Source organism: Hydra viridissima, unplaced genomic scaffold (assembly GCF_058129835.1).
Source record: "Hydra viridissima isolate aposymbiotic clone 2 unplaced genomic scaffold, HvirCarnegie_v1 scaffold_1, whole genome shotgun sequence".
Classification (NCBI taxonomy): domain Eukaryota; kingdom Metazoa; phylum Cnidaria; class Hydrozoa; order Anthoathecata; family Hydridae; genus Hydra; species Hydra viridissima.
In genome coordinates, this window is record NW_028324300.1 from 10,574,155 (window position 1) to 10,601,295 (window position 27,141).

At 31.1% G+C, this 27,141-nt stretch overlaps 2 protein-coding genes across 5 annotated transcripts in view; both read right to left on the minus strand.

The window, feature by feature from the left end:
• Window positions 1-16,080: 16,080 nt before the first annotated feature.
• LOC145180743 (uncharacterized) lies at window positions 16,081-18,645 on the minus strand. The gene is made up of 2 exons (XM_090074963.1): window positions 17,602-18,645; window positions 16,081-17,498 (listed from the first exon to the last, which is right to left on the minus strand). The coding sequence occupies exons 1-2, from the start codon at window positions 18,182-18,184 to the stop codon at window positions 16,111-16,113; spliced, it is 1,971 nt and encodes a 656-aa protein (XP_089931089.1). The 5' UTR covers window positions 18,185-18,645; the 3' UTR covers window positions 16,081-16,110.
• Window positions 18,646-21,188: 2,543 nt separating this feature from the next.
• The window catches only part of LOC145188308 (long-chain-fatty-acid--CoA ligase ACSBG2-like), a 37,294-nt gene continuing 31,341 nt past the window's right edge, over window positions 21,189-27,141 (minus strand). For all 4 annotated transcript variants that reach the window (XM_090081237.1, XM_090081254.1, XM_090081242.1 and 1 more), the window contains exons 9-19: window positions 26,873-26,941; window positions 26,480-26,538; window positions 26,222-26,344; window positions 25,708-25,756; window positions 25,334-25,579; window positions 25,057-25,173; window positions 24,824-24,857; window positions 24,528-24,667; window positions 24,193-24,384; window positions 23,625-23,679; window positions 21,189-21,394 (exon numbers count right to left, since the gene is read on the minus strand). In XM_090081237.1, coding sequence (XP_089937363.1) covers window positions 21,318-21,394; window positions 23,625-23,679; window positions 24,193-24,384; window positions 24,528-24,667; window positions 24,824-24,857; window positions 25,057-25,173; window positions 25,334-25,579; window positions 25,708-25,756; window positions 26,222-26,344; window positions 26,480-26,538; window positions 26,873-26,941 — 1,161 coding nt within the window. In that variant the 3' untranslated portion in view covers window positions 21,189-21,317. The remainder of the gene's footprint in view (window positions 21,395-23,624; window positions 23,680-24,192; window positions 24,385-24,527; window positions 24,668-24,823; window positions 24,858-25,056; window positions 25,174-25,333; window positions 25,580-25,707; window positions 25,757-26,221; window positions 26,345-26,479; window positions 26,539-26,872; window positions 26,942-27,141) is intronic.

The window sequence follows — 27,141 nt, forward strand, 5'->3', positions numbered from 1 at the left end:
TACAGGATAAAAATCGATTCACTCGATAATATAAAATTAAATCGTAAATTTCTCGAAAACTGCAAGACGAAAACTTGGGAACTTTTCAAATTCAGAATCAGTATACTTTAAAACGCAAATTTGGAAAAGATAAAGTAGTTATGAGAAGGAGGTCAAGAAAACTGTTTTCTGATAGCATTTTTATATCTTGGATCGAGGTCTAATGGAAGCGAATAAATAGACAAGTTTTATCGTCTATTGCACAGAATGTTAATGAAGTTGAAAATAATGAATATCGCATTAACTTTGAAGACCCAAACATTGAAATAATAAACACAGATATAAGTTTAAATGAATCTGATACCATATTAAGTGATACAGATAACTTTAAAAGTGAAATTTTTTCTTGTAGTTCTGATGACACCAGAGAAAGTTATTCAGATAGAGAAAACATTGAGGAGACTGTTGAAGAGTTTAATCTATGGAAAGAATTAGCATCTTGTGTGGTTAAAAACCAATGGTCTCATTCTTCTGTTAATGAATTGTTAACTATCTTACAAAGATCAGGGTTGAATGTTCCGAAAGATGTCCACACACTGATAAAAACACCTAGGAAAGTCTCTACCATTAAAAAGTTCGGGTATGTTTACTTTGGATTGGTCAATGGTATTTTGAAAGTATTCAATGGAACACCTGACACTTAAAATACTAAGACTATACGTTTATCTATTAATATAGATGGAATTCATCGTTTAAAATCATCCAGTACTCAGTTATGGCCAATCCTTTGTTCTTTTGATGGTCTTGACATATTTACTATTGCAATTTTTTATGGCACAGGGAAACCTGATTCTCTGGATGACTACTTGGAGGACTTTATTAACAAATACAAGGAATTAAACGAAAATGGTACTATTATAGATGATCAAAAGAGAGCAGTGGAAATTCTAAATTTTATTTGTGGTACTCCTGCTAGATGTTTTTTAAAGCGCATTATTGGTCATTGTGGATATACTTCATGTGAAAAATGTGTTACTAATGGATCTTATAATGGTTGTGTTGTTTTTAATGAAAATGATCTCTTCCCTGCTAGAACTGAAACAGTTTTTAGAGATAATGGCTATGATTCTCATCAACAAGCCATTACTCCTTTGTTAACTATTAGTATACTATGCGTAAAATCTTTAAGGAAAAAAAATCGTGATAATGACATTTCATCCTCGCCTACTTGTATCACATGTTCCGTTTTTTTGAAAATTGCATCTGTCAAAACATCAATGATGAATTTATATTCATTTTTAACTGTTTCACCATAAAGAATATATCTTTTCTTCAAAATTCCATATTTGAAGATTTGGAAGACTCTGTAAAAAAAATACCGTTACAACTGGTGAGAGTTCTTTGAGGACTATTTTATAAAATTTTGAGATTATCATAAAACGGAACGAGAAGTAACTTGTAAAGCATATATTTAAGATAATAAATTATTGTATTAAAATGTAATTAGTGCCATTAAATAATGTTAATTCACTAATTTCCATGACCATTTTCAGACATTAACCTATGTTAATAGAATTATGTCGCACCACGCATTCCTAATAAAAACTAGTCTCACTATTAAAATGGCACTCAATGGCAGCCAGTTTTTTTATATGTTATATTTAACACTATACACTATCAGTTCCTTGTGAAAAGAAGGTGGATAACCGCGGTTAAATTTTTGACATTAGAAAATCAATTTCAGATAAAAAATTTACAATTTTTAATGTTTACTTGTCGCGCGATTTAAATATTAAAAAAAAAAAATTAGCAATAACAGTGCATAACGATATATTCTACATGCCTCCAGAAAGTGATTGCATTTTGCCGAATTCCAATTGAAATAGTTTCTTCAGTTTAACAGCACTTTAAAACAGGCAAGAATTTTTCGGCGTGTCCACTTGTTTAGTGCGTACCGAACGGAGGCTAAATGTCAACTGATGTCCAGGCCCTGATCGGAATTTTGTTCTAGGACTATCTGTAAACAAGATCTGAACGTAAAAAGACGAAAATATAAAACTGAAAAATTTGACTTTTGGCCACGAAATCGGAATTTCGTCCAACTGTGTGACGGCTTTCAAAATCGAACAAAAAATATACGACTTATATACGAAAATATACGACCATAACTCGATTGCTTTATCTCTAGTCCTATGCTTTAAGAAAGTCCTAATTTAAGAAATGACAAATTTCGTATATATATAAAAGAAACTTTTGCGGAAAATAACTTTGTTGTTTTAACTAGATATCTAGTTAGATAAAATAACTAAATTTTTTTCTCTAAATGTTTATTTTATGTATACGAAGTTAGTCATTTCTTAAATTAAGACTTTCTTAAAGCATAGGACTTTGTTCGGTCAAACCAAGGTAAGCACTCCAAAGAATTTTTAATTTTAAAAAAAGAAAAAGTTATTCTTTAAATAGTCGTAACAATTGTGGTTTATTTGATTAAAACTCATTGTTAAAGTCCGCTTTTTTTTAATAATTTTGCATAGTTGCAAGCTTAAGTGACTTTCTTAAAACAACGAAGTTTTAAACTAGACTATATTAATGTGGCAGTTTGATTGAAAACTATTTTATGCATTTGAAAGATTAAATAAATAGCCAATTACTAATTTTAAGTGTTTTTATACAGTTCATGGACTCAATTTTATATTTCTTGAAACTACCTACTTCATGTAAAAAAAGAACTTAAAGCTTAAACCTTTTTTGTGTATATAATATAAAAGTTATGGTTAAAATTTTTTTTTTATACTCAAGAGGGTATTGATTATGATGTAACAGAAAATAAAGGTGGTTTTAAAAGTTGTATCACTTCTGGATCAAATGGTTTCTTTTAGATTGAACTTTTTTTTCTATAACTACTGATAAGCGGATCTGAGGAACAAAGAAGCCTTCTTGAAGCATCTATGTTTTTTTTCGGGAACATTTGCGTGAAAAAATGCTCTCGAAATTTCTTAAAATGATTGTTGCGTGGTTCTTGAGCTTCTCTAGAAAGCAATCCAGTAGGCAATCAAAGTTGTTGTACGACTTCATGTCCATGTGATAAAATACGATGTAAACTTTGTGACATAATACCATGAATACAGCTCTACAAATCTATTTGCAACATTTACACAATACACTTGGAAGGCATCTGGATCAATTTTCAATCCTGAGGATAATCTTTGTAACACAACATTTATCATTTTCATTATGCATAAATCAAATCCAGAAATGCTAGATGCTATTTGAGCACTCTCAAAAAACCTTCTCCCAGTATTTCCATCATTCAATGTACCTGAACCACCCGACTTAGGGACATTAATAACAAGTCCAAGTTTTTCTTTTATTTGTTCAACTTTTTTTCTTTTTTAATTTAACAAAAATCTTGTCCTTGTCTTAGTTCTTGTTGTTCTCTTCGAAACGAACTTTAGAGCTTTTGCATTCATGCCACCTTTGTCAAAGTTATTATTTGCATTTAAATTCATACCATTTACAACTGCATCCAAAATATTAGGATTAGCTAACTTCAAGCTTTCTTGTATTACATATGAATAAATATCAATATATTTCATGTTTTAACTACACTATCTAAAAACATAAATGACATGTGCACATTTACAAAATATTATAAATAGGTATTTTAAGATGTTTATTAAAATAAGTCTTTTACACTAACCTAGACTTACTGAGATCCAATTACTACATGACCATTTAAAATAAAATGAATATAATATTTTCACCACATAAAGTTGGATACATCATTTAACTTGTAAAAATCATTAATAAAGACCATGCAGACATCTACGGATAATAAAATCAAATTTATATTGGTAATGTAGATATTGGACAACGTACTTCATGTCTCAAATTACTGGACCATCTTGGACCGCAAAAGTATTCAAATTTATGAGTGAAATTGATTTAAAAAAGTACTTTAAATACGCCATCATTTGAAATCAATTTATTTGACATAACTTACGTTCAAAATAGTGTTGCAATAGGTCATTTGAAAGGCAATACTTGAACTATGCAATAAAAAGAGAGGTTTAAAAATTATTAATTATATTATGCTTATTAGTGAGACACACAAAAAAAAAAAATTAGAAAAAACTTTTTTATCAACAGCTTCAAATGCAAACGCCATGATAATTATACAAAAATATATACATTTTATAAAAGCTGGATGTTTAAGCTATAAAATGGTATTCAATAATGTCATTGTCATTCAATTGTCATTCAAATGTCATTTTTGAGAATGTTTTTTTTTTACATTAGTCGACCACCTGGCCCACTGTGGACTACCATAATAAACCGAAACTTTAATTAGGCTTTTTTTAGTTTAGAAGACTTGTTTTTTATTTAGTATGGGATCGTGATGATTTCCTAATTATATTGGCGTTATAATCGTTTGTGGGTAAATCAATTTTCAATTACAGTATTGTGGTAACTTTAATTGAATTCACGTGACATAATTGATTCAAGCTACTGTTCTCAAAATCAATCTTTAAGCGAACTTTAAATTATAAAATTTTTCTCATGTTCTTCTTTTAATTAAATCATTTTACTTACTGATCGTTTAATTGCCTTATATCCAATAGGTCAGTAAAAAACAAAGCTATTTTATTATTTCAAATATTTATTTATTCAAGCAAATTTGAGTGCCAAATGTCATTGTAATGGGGTTTTTGAATATTATTGTTATTATTATTAAGGGTCTGCATATCGTTTCATTTCCATAATCGTTATCATACCGATATAATATCGGAAAAAAAAAGTGTCATCGGAATGATTACGAAGTAAAATCGTAACAGAAATTTTAACCGGTTTTGTAGTTAGTTAAATGCTGGTATATACCAGAACTATTTAGTTTTAAAAATTATTTTTTTAGTCGGAAAAAGTAATATCGTAATAAATCGATAAGTATCGTTATCGTTTGAGTAACGATATGAGTTACGATATTATCGTAACTGAACAATAAATATCGTAATGAATCGATAAATATCGCAACTTTATCGTGCAAGTTTTTTGGGTACGATATTATCGTAATAGAAAAAAACTTACGATACGTACATTCCGATATCTTATCGTATCGTATCGTAATAAGAAAAGTTTCGATACGCAGACCCTTAGTTGATATGTCTAAAGTTGGATTTATAAATAGCATAGATTTTCTCAACTTTCTTTTTTCTATAATTCTGCAGATGTTACACTCACCAAATACATCGAGGTTACATAAATTGAGGGATCAGATTCATAAACTTCTCATCAGATAAAATCTAAAGGCGTCTGCAATATCTTTTAGAAAGCATAAAATTAAAACGAAAGATTAATAATTAAGATATTCTAAAGTCGTTCTCAATTCGTTTAGCAATTTTAATAAAGTACTGCGATTTTCTGAAAAAAATTAAAATTCAAACAATAATTTATTTTTGTTTTATTACAAAAATTTGAGAAGGGAAAACAAAAGAAATCATAAACATAATCTCAAAGTTTTACTCTGCTCAAACATGTAACGTTTCGTGCGTGACAGCTGAAACATCAGGTGGATACGCACGAAGAATTGCATGAAAAACAAATCATTCATACCATAAAAGTTTAAAACTATTTTCACAAAAACAATCCTACATTTAATTGTAACTGCACTGATAAAATAATTTAATTAGTAAGGTACGCGAATATTCTGTAGTTCTATTATTTTTACAAACAAGCTGTGACAATAGACAAATGCTCATCAATAGATAACTGATAAAACCTAAATCTAAAAAAAAGTTCGACCTTGACTTAGATGTCGAAAAAAAACACTTAAGAACAACACTTGATTTAAAAAAAAAATCTGCAGACACAGAGAAAGAACGGTTAAAAAAGAGGCTTTTCTGAAAGATTTTTTCTGAAAGATTCTTTCTTAAAGATTTTTTCTAGTGTTGTTACGACTTTGAAATATTCGACTGTCGATTAAGTCGATTTTTGTATTTTTTAAAGCCGACCAAAATAGACTGATACATTTTTAAAATCGACTAAGTCGACTAAAAGTCGATTTAGTCGAAATATTTGAATAAAAAATTTTATTATAATCATATACTTTAATGTTGCTTGACAATTTACTTTTTAGATGGTATAAAACAAATAGAACTTTAAGAGAGTAAATAAAAAGCCTTGGTGATATGTAATACTGTTACAATAATACATAGTGTTATAACAAGAGCATTTTTTTATTCGATTTTAATTCTCCTAATCTGCTAGATGAATTAAAATCGAGTTAACAATCAAAATAAAACGGAAATTACAATCAAAAAGTAAAGAAGAAAAAAAACAAAGATTGGCATTTTATATGTCTTGGCTCAACAAGGCACATATCTCTGCTAAATCTGGTTTAAATCTATTTCGCCGTTCTGTGATGATTTCGGCAGCACTTGAAAATAACTCTTCTGAAGGCGTTGATGAAGCAGTTATGCAAAAAAGCATCTTCGCTACATTTGACAAAACGGGAAATTGACCTAAATTATTTTTATAAAATGCAAGAGAGACATGATTTTTCCGATACTTTTATATTCATATTTAGATAATTGATGATTTCGTCGTCCATTGATAACAAATCTTTTGACGACACTGTTCATCACATAACAGTGTATTTCTTTTTTTTGATGGAATTCCTTGACTAGATGACAACTCTTGGCTAGACAACTGAAGACTTGTCGGTGTGAGCTGCAATTCATGGCATAAAAATTGAACAACTAAAGAATGAGCTTTTTTAATACAAACAATTTTTGCTGTTTTGTTCGATATAAATTTAAAAGTACGAAATCGAAGATCTAAATATGTAGCTGCGTATAACTTTTCAATTTTGAGAAAATCTTCACATATCCGATTAAAATTTTCTTTGAGTTTAATGGCAAGATTCATAATTGTACGATTATTTGATTCACTTTTAAAGTTAGTAAAACAATCAGTTAATTTTTAAACGGCTGGTAATATAATTGAACAAGTGGTGATCCGCTTAAAATTTTTGTAAAATCATGTATTGGTTCTAATAAATCAATTAGCTCGCCAATGATTTCCAGTTCCCAGCTTTTAAGAACAATTCTTTATTATCTTTGTTCTCTGGTTTGATTAAAACGTCTTTGATTGAGTTACTAAATTTAAAAACTGATTGCAGCATTAAAAAGGTCGAATTCCATGGAGTAGGTACGTCTTTTTTTAATTTGTTAATTGAACATTTATCTTCCGGATTTTAAATTTTCATATTATTTAATTCAACACAACAAACTAGCTGAGCAAAAAGTTTATTACTATGTTTAAATAACTCAACCAGTTTCCTACATTTCTTAAAAATTATGAAAACGCAATCATTTTCTTCAGTTGATTGCTCATTCTCTTTTACAAGAACATCTTTAACAATTAAGTTTAATAAATTTTACTGTAATTTGTGATGTAAAAAAGTGAAACAAATTTTCACAAAAAACGAAAATGTCGTTTTCTGAAATCCACAAGGATAACACACCAGTTTGGAAGCACTTTTTGCACTCAAAAGAACTTGAACTGGTCAAGTGCAAGCTTTGCAACCAAGAAATTAAGTACAACGAAGGAACCACAAGCTCCATGAGGAACCACCTGAGGACAAAGCACAACATCACATTTGCTGTTGTTACTCCTGAGAGGAAACTCGAAGTCATCAAACAAATTGATTTATTTTTTAAGACAAAGGATCCTGTTGATGTTGTTTGGCTGAGCTTATGTCATGTGATGGATTGCCCTTTCGTGTTTTCTTTACTAGTAAACTTTTGAGAACAGCTTTAGAGACACAAGGATATAAGTTGCTCAAAGATGCTAAATCGATTAAAGCTCTGCTGATGAAACATTATGAAGATATCAAGAAAAAAGGGTTGATTGGTCTATAGCACCAGAGAAATGTTGTGTAATTGTTGACAAGAAGCTGAAAGAATTTGGGCAACGTTTTGCTTGTGATATTGTTGCAGTAACCACAGACGGAGCTGCTGTTATGAAAAAATTTGGTAGCTCAATTTTAACACACCATTAGCTCTGCCTCGCACATGGAATCCACTTGGCTGCCTGTGATGTTCTATGTAGGGAAGGAGATAATGGCACACCTGAGCAAGTTACTATTCTAGAAGAGGACCAAGAAGATGATCACAGCAATAAGGAAGTAGAATTAGAAGTTTCAGCAGAAGCAGGTGCACCACCTCTTCCAATGATCAGGGAGGATGTCACAGAACTCATCAACAAGGTCAGAAAATATGTCAGATTGTTTCGAAAGTCTCCAGTTAAAAATGACATGATTCTGAAAAAAGTGTGTCCAGTCTGAGTTTGGAAAGGAGCTGCAGCTAATCTTAGACTCTAAGACTCTTTGGAACAGCTTACTAGATATGATTTCAAGATTTTTTAACCTTAAGAAATGTATTCAAATGTCACTGATTGAGTTGTCAAGCGATATTATGATTTCTGAGTCTGAATTTACCACCTTACAAAATCTAGTAAATGCTTTAGAACCAATCAAGCTTGGTGCTGAAGCACTTTGCAGAAGAGATTTGAACTTGCTCTCCTCTGATGGCATTTTGAAGTTCATTTTCTAGCAGCTAAAAAGCCAGGAAAACACCTTTGATCAAGAGCTAGTTGACTCATTTACTAAAAGAGTCACTGAGAGGAGGAATGTTATATTAGTAAACTTAGTTAAATACCTGAATAATCCTGATGTCATTAATGGAGCAACTTATGACATTTTCGAAAATTCTATGCCAAAGAGAAATGCAATTGCTACTATTGTATCAAGTTTGTTTAATCGTGATTGAGCAAAAGAGAAGTTAGTCTATAGATGAGGAAAATTTGTCAGATAATGAAACTAGTCAGGAAAAAGTACAACAGTATACTTCTTTGTCAGAAGAGCTCGAGTTCTCTATCAGAGAGATAGTCAAAGGGGTTTCATCAAAGAAACAAAAAAATAGAATCAAATTACAAACTAATGCTCAAAGAAATGGCAGTATTTGAGCTAACAAAAAAACGAACAAGCAACTTAGATTTGTTGCACACGGCTTTGAAGTCAATCCAAGTAACAAGTGTGGAGGCTGAAAGGTCATTTTCTGCAAGTGGTCTATTTGTCACTAAACTAAGGTCAAGGTTAAATGATGAAACACTTAATGCTTTATGTTTTTTACGTGCTTATTGTCTTAAGAAACGTAAAATTAACCATTAAAAAGACTTATTTTTTTGCTGCTCAATTGTATTCAATGTATGTACATGAAATTGTTGCTATATATATTTATGTTTATGCTGCTGTTGTTATCCTGAAATATATAGTAAAGCAGGGTAGAATGAAATAGAGGATAGAATGAAATAGCTATGACTATGCTTATTCTTTTGTTTTTAATTAGTTATTGAATAAACTTTTTGCAAATATTTTTTGATCATGTTGTAGAGGATTTCTTTCTGAATAAGATGATATCAAATTTTAATTAAGAAAAAAAAAAGTTTTTTTGATAATTTGTTAAGTTTTCGAATGCGTGATGATACTTTTTTTCTTTTTTTGAAAAATGGACATAAAACTCTCGGAATTAAATTTGATGTTAATGAACTTAATAAGTATAGTGGTAGAACTTTTTACGCTGGTCAAGAATCTTTTTTCAAAATTAAATTTGCTATTCGGGGAAAAAAGTTATGAGATAAAAACGGAGACATGTGGGGTGAATGAAATACGCTATTTGCTCACTTGTTAAATGCGGCTTTTTGTATAAACTTTAAATCAATTCGTGTTAAATTTATTCTAATATAAACTATGCCTCGAAACAAGTTGCTCTCAAAGAAAAAAGAAAAACCATACACTGAAGAGCAAGTTGCGCTTGCAGTGGCCAAAGTACAAAGAGGTGAATTTTCACTTAACAAAACTGCTCAATGATTCAGCATACCAGTAGCAACTCTTCACAGGCAAATCCACGGCATAGATGAAACAATTGGAAGTGGTTCAAACGCGAGATTGTTGCAACAACTTGAATCAACTTTGGTAGGTATCCTAATCAAATTATCCGATTGGGGCTTTGGTAGAACTTACAATGACGTCATCACACTAGTTACCGATTATTTGCAACACCATGGTCAATCTCATTTGTTTCCTAATGGTACACCAGGGAGATATTGGTATAAGCTTTTCATAAACCGGTGGAGTCATAAGTTAAGCATCAGGGCCATAGGCAATATTTCATCACTTAGAGCCGCTTCTTGCACACAAGAAATAATTGCAAAGTATTTTAACACACTGCAAAAAGAATTCAACGAAGCAGGAATCAATGAAAGTACTTCATATCATTAGTGAAACTTTGATGAAATTGGATTTTCTGGTGATCAAGGCAAGCAACATATAGTTGGCCGGCGTGGTGCAAAAAGACCATTGAAATTGGTTGGCAAAAATCAAAAAATCCATTATACAGTTGGAAATTGCATCAATGTTGCTGGTAATCGTCTTGCTCCATATATTATTATTTTTAAATCAAAAAAATGTCTGTACAGAAGTTGGTTCTTAAGTGGTTCAGACGATGCCGTTTACGACATATCTCCATCTGGATGGATGGAAGATCCATCCAGATGGCGTGTATGTTCCTGCCACTAAAAAAAATCCAGGTAATTAGTTTAATCTTTACTTTAATCAATTAATTACTTACCGTATATACTCGCGTATAAGTCGATCCAAAAATCAATACAAAATCAATATTAAATGAAACATTTTTTAATCAATATTAGTAAGAAATACGAAAAAAAAAATTTCTAGTAATAAATTTGTTTTTTTTCTGACCCGCATATAAGTCGAATTGCTGTTTTAGAGTAAATATTTCGTCCAAAATTTCTCGACTTATACGCGAGTATATACGGTCGTTAAATAAATCTAGTTATAGTTATCCAATTATAGGCATTCATATTTTAGTCACGGTTATCATGAAATCCAATATTGCCAACCTAGCTGACCCAAGAATGCCACTTATATGGGGTGATAGTGTACACATCCCAGGGTCACCTGATGCAAATTTTAAAATCTTTTAGGTACGTCTGCGGGAAAAAAATGACTTTGAAGTTACAAAAATGGAAAAAATTTACCTTCATTTTTGACATAGAAAAACTGCTGTAAAATCCATACCATTTGTCATAGACCAATAAAATTTGGAGGCGATGTAGCCTATGTCAATACCAAGATTTGGGTAAAGTTTTATCCCAATCCTTGCAGTATAACAAAAGTTATGGTAGTTTTAGTGTTGATTTTTTGTTGATTTTTTCACTTACAGTGCAAAACTTTTCTGATTATGGCCTATTACAAGCTCCCAGGCCATAATGTGGGTAACACACGTGCTCCAGTTGAATATACCAATAACATTATAAAATAAGAATTTTCATGTTCTTACCAAAATTTTATGTTTTGGGGGTGAAAACTGTTGTTCTTGATTGAGCTCTATTTACAGCATATGCACCTTTTTCTATAAAAAACTTTATATGACAGTGCTATTAGTGCCCCATAAACATTCTTTTAACTAAACCACTACCTTAGAAGTTAGTTGAGACATTTTAACAGATTTTTTGATGAAAATTATGAAAAATCTTGACATTTTTTACTCTTGTAAATTTGCGCTTATTCTACACATCGATTTAGCCCTGAGGATTTGTGAGCAAAGCAAAGAAATGTGTTGAAAACCTTTTGCATGTGATTTTTAACTGGTCAACATGTGTTGTGTGTTGAAAAACCCATTTCATACATAAAATCACCAAAAAATGCCTAGAATTTCCTTAGTGCTTTGTTTTCAAAATCATTATCAAATGTACAAACTGTAAAGTTCAGTAAATTTATACTAACAGTGAATTAATTTCTAAAATTGATTCAATTCTATTCATTTCTTGTGATATCTTGACACTCTTTAATTTATTTGATATGACATTTAAATCAATGGTCAGCGTACTATTCTTAAAATGAATATTTTTATCTGCTCTATCATAAGATATACTTAAATTTAATTTCAAAGTTTTAAGTGTTTTAATTTTGCTCTTGATCCATTTTTGTTTTTACAACGATTAGAAAAAAAAAAAGGGTTTGCATAAGAGGAATTAACAATGTCAAACCTTCATCAGGTGAATAAGAAGTACATTATTAACTTGATTTTTGCTTTGGTTTTGTATGCTGTGACGTACATATCATAAAAACTTAATATAACAACAAAACTTTGTTTTTGTAGCACTGAAATGAAACGTTTGCTATCAAAAATATCCAAAATTGTTAAACCTTTTACTTGAAAATTTTATGTGGTAAAAAATTTGCATTTCATTTTTATAATATAGAAATTGTTAGGCTGAAGCCTACTGCTTAGGTAAATATGTAGCTCTACTTGCAGCAATATGTTATTTATTTGAAATACACCTGCTTGAGTCAATGTGACGTATATGTTAGTGTGTTAAATTCAAACTATCAAAGATGGCAGGATTCTAAAGCACATCATAATCTTGAAATCCAATCAAAAAAAGTCTAGGCATCTCTTATGATGACATTACAGAGTCCGCTAGTAATGTTAATAATGAAATAACATTGCCAGAAATCTTAATATTTGTCAATCATGTTCTTCAATTTCATATTATGGCTAAGTTTGTTTAGGTACACAGCTACAATCCACTGGCTCCTTAAGATGCCAAATCAGGCAAGAAACCATGAGCAGAACTCTGCCTCCAAAAATCTGGCCGACAGATGACTGCTTTTCAGGCTGAAAGAGTTTGTCGCATTTACCAGACAAATCTTGATGTGTGTGACTCTTGTGTGCCTCAAGGTCTTTGTGAATCATGCAGAACTGCCTTAAGACGAAAAGAGGAAGCAAAGGATGTTGTTTGCCAAAGTTGTTTGATTTCAAAACTATCCGAGTCAGAGCTAATACACGTAATCATGTGTGTGATTGCTTGATTTGCAAAATTGGACAGTCTAGGTTTCAAGAAAAAGCCTTGTGAACCTTGTGAAAAAATGAAAGTGAATCAAATGCCAGCTGTGAGATGCAGTACCTGCCTCAGCCCATTAGGTAAGGGATTACCACATCATTGTTCACAGCTAAAGTTCAGGGAAAATATACAGAAATTGGATTCATTAGATGCCAAAGCTGCAGAATAGATAGCATCCGATGTGATTGAAAGTAAGTTAGCATCTCCAAAAGCCATAATTCGTTTGGCAAAAACATCTGGAGGTCATCCACTTCCTGTTACTCCAGGTACAATGTCATCAAAAATTAATTATAATATTATAATTTTGTAAGTGATTAATTATAAAATGACAGTTTTTGTAATTTTTGTTTGCTGGAGGTAATGAATGAAAATTTTCTGTAGGGTCAAGTGCAGCAAGATTAAATTCTGCCACATCAACATTGACAACCCAAGACCTAATCAATGTACAAATTAACACTGACCTCTCCAACAATGGGATCAAAAAATTAGTGAAAACTGTTCATCAGTCATCAGACAAGAAGATGGTCGAGCCCAACGTTTATGCCAATTTTCAAATGGCTGGTCAAAAACCTAAGGAGTTTTTTACTTTACAGACTTAAAAACCACAGATTCCAAAGGTTGTGACACAACCCATGCTGTTATTCATTGCAAATATTTGTCTGTTCTAGTTAGTCAAATCATTCAATCTAGAGAAACTCCAGGTGGCTACTTTGTTAAATTAGGCATTGATGGAGGCAAAGGTTTCCTCAAGTTTTGTGTCAGTGTTATTGAGAGTTCCACAGAACAAGATAAATCGAACTCACCACCTCAAAGGCGACTTTTGAGTTTCAGTGCAGCAAAAGCAACAAGTGTGAAAAGACAAATTCTTGTAGCAGTCCCTGAAGATTTGCCAGACACTCATTCTAATATTCAAAAGGTCTGGTCACTCATCAATGATTATTGCATGTGACATGAAAGTTGCCAACATTATTTGTGGACTTCAAACACACTCAAGCATGCACCCTTGTTATTGGTGTGATATTGACTCAAAGAACCTTGCTTGCAGAGCTGTCATTGAAACTTTAAAAAAAGTTTAATTTGATTGTGACTTCATGCTTTAGAAAAGTACAAGAAAAGGATTTTTCTTTCAAGATTGATCAATTTAAAGCCACATATTTGGCAATCCAATTTGGAAGTGTCACGCCCAAAATCTACACAGTATTCCACCACATCAAGGACTTTGTAAACATGAAACAATTGCCCTTAGGACAATTCGGTCAACAAGCTGTTGAGACTGCACATCAAGATTTTCACCAGCATTGGTCACGATACAAGAGAGATAAAACCCACCCTGAATACAAAGGAAGGCTGTTCAGTTGACTTGTGGATTTGAATAGCAAACACCTTTAGAAAATTGTTAAGAATTTTCATCCATTCAGCTTCATTTTAGTGGATTAGTATTAATTGTTAGAAGAGAATTTAAGCTCATAAGAAACCATTTTGATGAATTATAGTCAATTTCAAAAAAAAATATTTAAAACTTGTGCCAATTTTATTTCAAAGTTTAGTGCCATTTGAGAATAGTAAGCTGACCATTGATTTAAATGTCATATCAAATAAATTAAAGAGTGTCAAGATATCACAAGAAATGAATAGAATTGAATCAATTTTAGAAATTAATTCACTGTTAGTATAAATTTACTGAACTTTACAGTTTGTACATTTGATAATGATTTTGAAAACAAAGCACTAAGGAAATTCTAGGCATTTTTTGGTGATTTTATGTATGAAATGGGTTTTTCAACACACAACACATGTTGACCAGTTAAAAATCACATGCAAAAGGTTTTCAACACATTTCTTTGCTTTGCTCACAAATCCTCAGGGCTAAATCGATGTGTAGAATAAGCGCAAATTTACAAGAGTAAAAAATGTCAAGATTTTTCATAATTTTCATCAAAAAATCTGTTAAAATGTCTCAACTAACTTCTAAGGTAGTGGTTTAGTTAAAAGAATGTTTATGGGGCACTAATAGCACTGTCATATAAAGTTTTTTATAGAAAAAGGTGCATATGCTGTAAATAGAGCTCAATCAAGAACAACAGTTTTCACCCCCAAAACATAAAATTTTGGTAAGAACATGAAAATTCTTATTTTATAATGTTATTGGTATATTCAACTGGAGCACGTGTGTTACCCACATTATGGCCTGGGAGCTTGTAATAGGCCATAATCAGAAAAGTTTTGCACTGTAAGTGAAAAAATCAACAAAAAATCAACACTAAAACTACCATAACTTTTGTTATACTGCAAGGATTGGGATAAAACTTTACCCAAATCTTGGTATTGACATAGGCTACATCGCCTCCAAATTTTATTGGTCTATGACAAATGGTATGGATTTTACAGCAGTTTTTCTATGTCAAAAATGAAGGTAAATTTTTTCCATTTTTGTAACTTCAAAGTCATTTTTTTCCCGCAGACGTACCTAAAAGATTTTAAAATTTGCATCAAGTGACCCTGGGATGTGTACACTATCACCCCATATAAGTGGCATTCTTGGGTCAGCTAGGTTGGCAATATTGGATTTCATGATAACCGTGTAGTCGTAGATGGACATGTGACACATGTCACTTATCGGGTCGTACTTATTTGTATCAAACACAATATCTTGTTAATTTGCTTACCAGCTCATACGTCACACATTCTGCAGCCACACTGTTGTAAAAAATGACCAAAAACTACTTTGAGCTGACCCGAGAAAACTGCTTTGACAGGGTGAAACTACAATGTTTTCTGACTCCAAAAATGTAAAATTTGAAATCTAACTATTTCGTCCGAGAAAATAATTTCGATTTTTAGTTTTTAGTACTTTGCACAATAGGGCGAAATGACAGCTTTTCAAATTTTGCATTTTTACAGCATTCAAAAACTCTTCAAAATAAGCATTTATTACTCCAAAACATAACTGTCTAAAATTCACTTGAATAATAGTTTATTCTGACACAACTGATATAGTTTTTCATTAACAAGATGGAAATAATAAACACTTTCTTAAATAATTCTTTTAGTTATTCTAAGCCAAAACACAAAAACAACCTCTTGATTCTAAACACATAAAGAGCAAGTGGTACATAAAATAAATTCTTCTCAATATTTGATTCTTCACAAATGCTTGCTGTTGTAGTCCACAACACATGAAAGAAGCCTCTTTGCATACTCAGGATGATTGCGGTCTCTTTTGTATCTCTGCCAATGTGAGCTGAAATTATGATGCATTGATTCTGTTGCCTGCTCACTAAAGATCCCCAAGGGAGCCCTTTTGATCTCAATGAATTGCTTCACATGAAAGAAAACAGCATGAACTTTTGGAGTCACATTGATGTTCATGATTGCCAAATATGAGTCTCTGAAGCGATCAATTTTTTCAGAAAAGTCATCCTCCAGAACCATACCAAAACATGCTGTCACCACAGACTTAAACTTTCGAAGGGCATCAATGATTCCAAAGACTTGAAAAGCAGACTCAGTCTCTGCAATTCTTTGAAGGAGGTCAAGATTGCTGAGAAGCTTGTGACAGGCATTCCCTGCAAACTGCCCACCATGGTATGGTTCTTGTTGAATGTGGAGAGCTGAGGGCCACTTTACAACATTGGGCCAAACTTCTGTCATGGCTTTGTACATGTGATTGACCACACCAAGGAGAAGATGGAGTTCCATTGGTGGTATGAGCTCCAAGATGAGTTTGTTTTCAGAACCAGATAGCAAAGGCTCATGCACTACATTGCCAAAAGATCTTGCCTTTTTGATATCACCACCAGACTTAGCAAACTCTTGATAACAGGCAACAAGTGAGCCTAGTGTCCTCAAAGATCCTGATTGAGAAAGATGCTTTGATTCTGTGTTGCACCAAGAGCAAGGGTGAGTACTTGCATGGCTCTGAAGGCCACAAAGGATGTTGGCAAGTTTCATGTCGCATGAGACAACAAAGTTGACTTTGTCTAACTTGATTAAAGACAAGATCTGCCTCACATTTTCAAAGTTTTCTGGTAGTCCTTCTGATAAAGCCACAAGCATTTGACGCTTTACACTACTGTCTTTGGCAGTCCTCTGAGTTAAAAGTTTTTTCCGTGGTGGTGACCTTGAATCACAGTGAGAATCCAACTCCATGATGCCAAGAGAAACTTTCAGAAATCCTCCACCTCCATCAATTCCCAACTTGACAATATGATTCTGGAAAACTCTTCGAGAAAGCAGGACTTCATTCAAAAGCTCGGCAAGATCCTTGCAATGCACAACCACAAAGTCAGTGGAGTTACTCTCTGATAAAACTTGGATGCTAGTTTGAGTAAAAAACTCAGTCAACTGTTTGCCAATGGCTTCAAACTTAGCTAGAAAACTAGTCTCCACAATCTTGGTGTCACTCACTCTGTTGATGGTTAATGCCAATTTCTTCATGCCAAGGTTGGACAGTCCTGTGTTTAGTTGAACTTGTACAAGATCTTCAGTTTTGATGCTGGGTTCAGGAAAAAGAGCTCTTGCACTTGAGCTTCCTAAAAATGAAATTATATTAACACTTTTTGTAATTTTAAGTTTTAAAATTAAAGGTATTCCCTCTGAACCTGCCATCTTTATATGTATATATAAAAGTATCACCTGTTTTAACTCTAAGTGGTGGGCCGCCTTTAGGATGCGATATTTTGGCAGTACCACCAGGTGTGGAAGGTTTAGTAGAGATGACTTGAGTAGCTATTTGCTCTGCAACGAGTGGATCAGCTGTAGCTAGCTGCTTGAGATTCTCTCTAAAAGTGAATGGAGTGCACTGATGTGGCAGACCTCTTCCAACTAGACTCAAACAATCACCACATCTTTGAGGGGTACAATCTTCCACAGGTTTAGAATAGTCCACTGGGCTCTTCTCATTCAACTTCAAATGTCCAACTTGACAAATAAGACAGTTGCAACCTTGATCTCTTGTTGGTGGTCTAACTTTTATAGATGAGAAAGGAAACAAAGGTGGCAGGTTAACATCTTTTCCTTCATCTTTTCTCCGAAGAATTGTTCGACATGAGTCACAAATGCCTCTTGGCACTCTGGTATCAGTCAAATCAAGACTTGTATGGTAATGCTTGAGGATCTTTTCAACAAGGAACTGTGTCAACTCTCGAGAGCACTTCTTCAGACACAAGACACAGACAGATTTCCGACAATCTTCATGATTTTTTGAAAAATTTGGCATTTTGAAATTTTTCTCACACAACTGATAAGTGAAACACTTTAAATAAACATGTTCACTGCCAATTCCCGGAATTTTTAGCTTGTTTACAATTTTGATGCAAAACTTAAAACAAACATGTTCACTGCCTATTCCCGGAATTTTTAGCTTATTTACAATTTTGATGCAACAAAATGTTTATAATATAGTTCAACCATGAAATTGTAGGTAAAATTTTATCTTCTGAGTTAAAATAAATACAAATTATACTTGCTATATAGACTGTTATGTTTTAGAGTAATAAATGCTAATTTTGGAGAGTTTTTGAATGCTGTAAAAATGCAAAATTTGAAAAGCTGTCATTTTGCCCTATTGTGCAAAGTACTAAAAACTAAAAATCAAAATTATTTTCTCGGACGAAATAGTTAGATTTCAAATTTTACATTTTTGGAGTCAGGAAACATTGTAGTTTCACCCTGTCAAAGCGGTTTTCTCGGGTCAGCTCAAAGTAGTTTTTGGTCATTTTTTACAACAGTGGCCACTAGATGTCGGTGTTTATTGTCATGTCAAAAGAGTTTGGCGCAAATTACTTCAACAGTTTTATGCAGAGATAAAGAGCAGCAACTTATCAAAAGAATGTTTTAGCCAACTGCAAGCAAAACTTTTTAGCTTTGGTGAAGTTTTTACACACACCCAAAAAGTTAGTGAATTTCAGAATACTGGCTTGTTTCCACTCGACATCAGTAAAATCGATCAGTCAAAATTGCAAATTGCTAATACGTTTGAAACACCGTCATCTCAACCTGAACCTTCATCATCTCAACCACCAGTACCATAACCACTACTAGCACCAGGAACTACATCATCTCAGCCACTGCTATCTGAATCTAAATCAACAACATCTAGCATCAGTATGCGTTGCATAGCATCAGCTTCAAAGTCACCTCCAAAGCCAACTCGCCTGCAAACAAACCTCAATAGTCAAGTAACTCCGGCTGTTCAAAAAGAAATTCAAAAAGAGGAAAAACAATTGCAATCGGCCCAATCGTTTGCAGCAGCTTTGCAATAAATGTTTCGCATCCAACACGTTTACACAAAAAAACTAAAAAATGTAGATGTACTAAGGTTCGATGGGGAGTGTCTCAGTAAACCTGGGATACTCAAAAGATTGAAAAATGCTGAGAGCAAAAAAGCAGCAAAGCAAGCTAAAAAACAACGTAAGCTAAGCTTTAATGACAAGCAGCAAATAATCAAGCAACAACAGCAACTCCAACAACAATAACAGCTGTAAACCAAGTCAAGTGTAAAAAGTGCCGTAAAGTTTTAGGCAAAGCTTCAACAAGTCAATAAATGGAATGGTATCATTGTGAAAATTCGAAATGCAAGGCTTGGCTTTGTCAAACATGCATACCAAAATATGTAAACCGATATGTAAAAGGCGCTGAGTTTTATTGCACCAAAAGGTGCCGCACAAGTGACCATTCAGCTCAACCTCTAGTACCTCTCTACGACTCAACATCATCATAAAAATAAAGTTTTTTTTATTTGGTTGTTTTTAATTGTTATTATTGGTTGTTTTTTAAATTGTTATTATTGGTTGCTTTTTGTTTTTTTTTAGTTAAGTATTGTTTTAATTACACATAGATTTGCGTATTTCATTCTCCCCGAATGTGAGGGTAGAATAAAAAAACTTTTTTTTTCAATTAATTTAATTGCAACCAATAATAACAATTTAAAAAACAAATCAAGTAAAAAAAGTTTTTAGTTTTTTACTTGATTTGTATATATTTATATAAATACAGCTCAAATTTCTCTACAACTTTAAAAAAAAAAAAATTGAAAACTTTTTTCCCTTAAAAAAAAATTGAAATTCTTAATTATTTCATTTGACCCCATTTTACTCTATTTATTTGTGTACCAATCATTAATAGTCCAAAGGGAGCTATAGCAATCTTTAGTAATGTCTAAAGGGAGTTAAACCAAGCGTTGATTATGTCCATTGTGAAATATTGTGTACCAATCATTACATAATGTATTGAATTTAATTAAATATAAGAATACTTGTAATTTCATTTGAATTTTAAAAATGTTGATTTTTTAAATTCTCTCTGTTTAAATTCAAATGAAATTATATAAGCAATATTCTTACATTATTTTATCTTAAATAAGAATGATACAGAGAGAATTTAAGAAATGTTAGTTTTTTTAAATTCTCTCTGTATCATTTTTCACAACAATTAAAACATTAATAAACTGTTTAATTAAAAAAACAAAACAGTGGCGTAGCGAGGTGGAAATAGGGCCGGCTAAACTTTTTTTGGGATGACAGATTTATTAAACTTCTTATCTTTTTCGCATCGTTTTGTTTTAAAAAGCATCAACTGGTTACTATAATGAGAAAAAGGAAGCATATTAATAAAGTTTTGCTACATACAGTAAGCAGAGTTAAGTTTATGTGATAGGGTAAGGTTGCCAATATTGTACCCCCTAAGTCAAAATTAAAAAATGTAGGTAATCTACTGAGTGAAAACATGGATTTTCAATTGGGCTTCATAATTTAGGGATTATTTGTTGTAAAGATGTTAAAAAAACTCAAAATTTAAAAAGCGTTAAGTCTCGAAAAATCAAATTAAAAAAATAGCACTAAGAGTACAATTAAGGAAACTAGATCCCTAATTTAGTCGATTTAGTCGAAGTCGATAACAACATTACTTATTACTTTTCACTACTATCCATCATACACAGATCTTTACGCAAAATGGTGCAGCTTACCATTATTCCAAAACAATCGTGGAATGGTTATATAAGATGGTCTTTCCCCACCCAGGCATTCAGCATCGTGATTTTCAGAGAAATTTACCATTAAAAAAAAAATCCAACTTTAAACAATTTTTGGAGCGTTTTTCACTCTACAGCCATTGTGTTTAAATGTGTTTTTTTTCTCCGAAAAGAATGATCAAATGTAAATCTTATTTTCACAATCGAACAAATATACGGAGTTCATTACATAAAATCAATCAAAATTGACTTTGAAAAAAATCGAACAAATCTATTTTTTAATTGCTATTAATTCTACAGTTTATTTCTAAACAATAGTAAAATTAAATCTCGATATAAAAAATTAGACGGAGAGAGAATCTAACAAGTCACACAGTAGTTAGTCGGCATAGAGTTCATCGATAGTTTCTTTATACATTTTCATGACGTGAGGTCGCCGTAATTTTTGTGTAGGACCTAAAGTAAAACAAAATCTTAAACGCTAAAGAAAAATTGCTAAAAATTACTCTAAAATGTAACAAATATTTTCTAAATAAACAAGTTTAATAACTTTCACGATCTGTTGATATGGAGTTTAATAGGCGTATACATTGACAAAATAATAGAGGAGCCAGAATGAGCAAATTTAAAAAAGTTGAAATACCATACTCTAAGATAAGGAGCCAATTAGTAAGATCTCATTCGCAAAAAGTTTGAGCTCAATAGGATCACTTAATCATTGGCCACGTTCTTTAGAAAAATGTGGAAAATAGTCAAAAGGCAAATATTATTGAAATCTTTTTTTTTTTTTTTTTTTTTAAGAATATAAAAATTTATATTTGAGTAGAACATGAAGGTATTACAGTTTTTTTCTTCCAAAAAACATCGAATGTTAAATAAGTAAATGTGTTTTTAATTTAAATATGTTGATTCTGAAAAAATCAACATACTTCAACTAAATTTTTTAATTTATTCTCTGTAGAAAATTAAAATTTTGTCGACAGATAATTTAAAAAAGTTTAGTAATAACAAAAAAAATCATACCAAATTTGCTAGCATATTCTAAAAGCTTTTTGACAAACAATACAAATATTAAGCTTTATACTCTTTAGTTATTCATTTTTTCTGTTTCTTCTCATCGTTGTTTCAATGAAACGATTGTGCATCATTCCAACATCCCTCTGAAAACTCTTAAAGACAAATTAAGTATGCCAATTCTCAGATAGAAGAGAAATCCAATCTCGTATGTTCTGCTCCTCTAACCCAATCATGTCATACAGAAGATATGAAAATTATCAACCAAGTGGTCCTAGGAAGGCAGATCTTTACTTATCTTTGATGTCTTTTTTTGATTCGTTTTAAATTTTTTGATAAAGAGAACTTAGCAATTCCTAACTCTGAATGGCTGTTGGAACGTTTGCTTTTTCCTCAGCTTTTTCAATCTATCCAACAGAGCAAGAGGTATTATAGTTAAATCCAAAAAAAACTATGCTTTTACAAAGAGTCCAGTACAGCATTAACAGCTTGTGATTTGGCAAACTCCTCTACACTGGAGCATCCATATCTAGGAAGAAAGCTTTGATAGAATCTTTAAACTGAAACATACCATTAGGTATAAAAACTTGGGCATGAGCCTAGCATAGATTGCACCAGTTGTCTGAGTTTGACTAAAGATGTAAAAGAAAAACTAACAACTAATTCTACCAGCTCACTTACTATCTACTCTCACTATCTGTGTTTTTATTCTAAAGTTGACAAAAAATGAGAAACTTAAAGGAAGCTTTCTCAAGAAGAGTCACACTCATTCCCTTCCAATCAAACTTGGTCAGTTCAGTTTAATCATAAGCAAAATCAGGATATTCAAACACTTTTCTGAAATAGGCAATGTTTTAAGTAGTAAAAATTGGTTTTAAGTTGTGTTTTAGAATCTCCATTTTTGTTGTAAGCTGAAGTCTTAAATACTAAAGTTGATCTCAAGAATTTTAAGTAATGATTTATTGTATAATATTTGTCAAAGTAAATTTCTATAAAAATGTCAATTGTATAATAAATCATTACTTAAAATGATTTATTATACAATTGACAACTACCTCTTATGGATGGCTTAGCTTCTCTGATCATGAACAGCTGCTTCTTTTCAGATCTCAATCTCCTTTGATTTTCTGTTTCCTACTATCTCCTTCCTCATTTTTCACCTAACATTGGATTTTTCTGAAGCTATTACACTTCTAAGAAAATCTGAATTTAAAATATTTTGTGCGATATAAAAATTGAATCATTAATAAAATGAGGATAATAATAAAATAATAAAATGAGGATAATAAGCTATAATCCTTAGACTTTTAATAGCAACATTTTTACATTTTTTGTCTCCAAATCTAAAAAAGGGTGTGGTATTTCAGTTTTGTAAGATTTTCCTCATTCTGACTACACCTACTATACATGCAATAGCAATGCTTTACCTCAAAAGAGTCTAAAACATTTACCAGATGGAACTTTTACATTTTCTTTAATCTAACTTCATATTTAAATATTTTATCATCCCAACCTTTATACTTGACCAGTTGAATGTTTTAAATTTATTCTTTGTACAAATATTACTGTGTAATATTTGTACAAAGAATAAATTAAAAAAATAATTATAATAATAAAAAGAAGATAGACAAACAACAAATGTAAATTGATTAAAATCATTCAAATTGCTTACCAAGTTCTCCGCCAGCTGTAGTGAATTCTAATGGCAACAATTTCCATTTTTGAACCTGTTGGAAAATAATTGTTGTTAAACATTTACACAAATATGTAAAAACAGCACTGGGTAACAATAAAATGGACTTTTTATAGTTGTTTCTATTGCTTGCTGGGATTAGATTTGCACAACCCTGAAATTTTGGAATTTTTGCATTTTTTCATCAATTCTCCAAAACTTGCAAAGTTTTTAAAGAAGCTAAGAAATTAATTGTTAAGTTGCTAAGAGATGTTACTGTTAAAAAAATTACTGTTAAAAAACTTTGAAAAAAAAAAAAAACTTTTGCAGGCTGATGAAAGATATGTAAGATTTAATTGATTATTATATTTCATTGGTTGTATATTGAATTAAAAATCAAATATAGAGATTTTACAATCAAATGTTTAAAAATTTAAACATCTCAAAAGATATTTTTATTTTTATGGTTTGAACATTACTAATATTTACAAACACTACTTAAAGGTCAGATTCATAAAGTAAGAAAACTTTTTAAAATAATCTTTAAAACAAGTTTAACATTTTTTACCTTTGATGCATTTGAGACAGCTTTTTTGTTAGCTCTATCAAAACCAGCTTGAATAGCTCGCTGAAGAACTTCAGGGACATTAGGAGCAATTTCTTGAGATTTTGTTACATCAAGACCAAGTTCTTTGCAGTAGTTCACAGCTATTGGCAGAAGTTTGTCAGTTGATAGCCCTGTTTCTTTATCAATCTCAACCTTTTAAGATACGAAAATTTTAACTGCTAAAAAAATATTACTCAAATCAAAAATACTTGATTGAAACTTTAACAAAAATTTGATTTAACATTTGCACTTTTCAGGAAGGTTTAAAAAAAGAAAAAAAGATGAAAAATGCTTACATGAGGTGTAATAAGACACGATAGAAACTTTTTCTTGTCTCCTATTACCATTGCAGTTGAAACGAGTGGTATCTCAAGCTTGATGTTATCTTCTATCGGAATGGGTGCAATATTCTCTCCACCAGCAGTAATAATTAATTCTATTTTTAAAATGATGAAACGTTATGATTATTACTTAAGTAACAGTAAATATAAATCTATAGTTTGTAACTAATTACTTAAGTAACAAAAAATATAAATCTACAATTTAAAAGGGCTGTAGCATAGCATAATGATGCCATAATTTTATAGCACACCTTTTATTCTTCCAGTTATGTAAAAGAACCCATCCTATTAAAAAGAAATGACAAACATGTTTGATTTAAAGAACCCATTTATAATAACAATATAACATATTATACAGCAAATAGTATAACTTAAAATATTAATATCATTAAAATTGTTACCAGTGATGACCATTACTTAAGATCATATACTTATACTTTATACAACTCTTATTATACTTTTAAAATAATACTGAAGTAGTTACCTGATCACACTTCCCTACATCACCAGATTTCAACCATCCATCCTCATCAAGGGATTCCTTTGTTTTTTCCTCGCTATTTAGATACCCCATCATTACATTTCTCCCTCTGAAGCACAGCTAAAATATATAATTTGATATTACTCGCACTTGACAAGGATGCATTAAAACAGCAATAAAACATTTTGCAGAAAGTTAAATGACAATTTTACTTAGACCAAAGTTATGATTATTATGACATTTGATATATTTTCTAAAACATATTTAGAAAAAGACATACCTCACCACTACCATCCTCATCAGGGTTTCCAATCTTAGCTTCATTAATTTCTAGTAAATGCCCAATAGATGTTATTCTTGAACGCCCTTGTGTAGCAATAGTTATTGGACCTGTTGACTCACTCATGCCATATATCTCCAATAGGGGTAAATTTAGACTTTGAAAATACTCTAAAGTTTGTTTAGATATAGGGGCAGCAGCAGTAAAAATTAAATGACAACGATCTAATCCAAGACTTTTGTGAACCTTTATTAATTGTTAAAAAAATTACTTATAAAAAAAAGTAACAAATAAATAAAACTAGTATGCAATTTTTTTTATCAATAATAACAACAATTGTTTAAGCACTTTTGAAAATTCCAAACTTTATTTACATTTTTCATCAGTTTGCTAGCAATTGTCCACCCATAAGGTACAGGTTTTCTAAATGTATATACATCATGTAATATGGTAATATGTAAAATAATAACTGCATATAATCACAAAGAAATTTCAAGCAAAAGAAACCTGAATTTAAATTAGATAATTATTAATTTAAGATTTATTATTAATAAAAGTTTTAGTTCTGGAAGAAAAAAAAAGGAAATTATGTAACCTTTTTAAAATAATTTTATAATACAAATATTACAAAACTAATTACAATATGTTTTACATTTTTAACTCTATTATCGCTATTGGTAATATATTACGTTACCAATCGAGATAATGTAAATTACCAATAGAGATGCTACATTACCAATAAATTACCAGTACCATTAAATATACTACTACTCAATTATCAATTATTATAATATTACTCAATTACCAATTATTATACTAAAATACTCAATTACCAATAAATATGCAATAGAAAACATGGGTGTTGTATTAGAGAAAAAACAAACAAACCCAGCTTCTTTCAACTGATTTCCTAGCAAAAGTTTTGCTTTCATCCAACCGCTAATTGTTTTTTTAACACCAGTAGTTGCAGCTCCAATGCTCTTTAACTTCTCTTCTATCTTCTCAAAAACTCTAATAAATCATTTTTAAATTTTCTTAGCAGTATTAATAAAAATATGTAATTAAAAAAAAATAAATAAATAAAATAAGTTAAGAAATTAAAAAAAAACAAAAAACAAAATACTATGAAAGTAGATGAAAATATACCGTGGTACACCAACAAATAGTGTAGGCCGAGCTTGTTTAAGAGTGTCAACTAATGCTCCCTAAAAAGAACAAATTAGTTTCTTGCTTTTATTGCTTTTTTAACGCATCAGCTCATTAAACAGGAGGTTTCAAACAGCAATCATATACTTTGGCAGCAATAAACTAATACAAATGCAAAAAACTTTAATAAGTTATAACATGCTATAATAAACTTTTCTTATTTATCTAACTACTCTTCTTAAAATTTAAAAACCAATTTAGTCAACAGGTCTTTTAATTTCTAAAATAATTATTTCAACCCTTTTTTCAACATTTAATGTGGATTAATTGAATGAAAGTTACCTGATAGCAAACAAAAGATAGATAACCAAAAAGGTCAACTAATATCCTTACTTTAAGTGCATCAGGTCCTGCAAACCACACACATGCTCCAGCCAAAACTGGTATCCAAATATCTGTTAACTTAAAATTATATAAAAAAATAATATAAATAATAAATTTTATATTGCTTTATAGTCATAATGGAAGTAATAAAATTCAAAAAAAAAATTATCAGAGTACAAAAAAAGTCCAATTATAAAAAAAAATTATTAACAAACATATTCACTTGAAATATTTTGAGAAAAAACATTATACAATGTTTTGTCTTCTCTCTACATCAG

Bases quoted from the DNA above. Each gene is read 5' to 3' on its own strand.
- LOC145180743 (XM_090074963.1), bottom strand. From the start codon at position 18,184: ATGCCAAATTTTTCAAAAAATCATGAAGATTGTCGGAAATCTGTCTGT. The intron at 17,499-17,601 runs GTGATACTTTTA...TTTCATTTTTAG, and splicing joins ACCACTTAGAGTTAAAACAG to GAAGCTCAAGTGCAAGAGCT.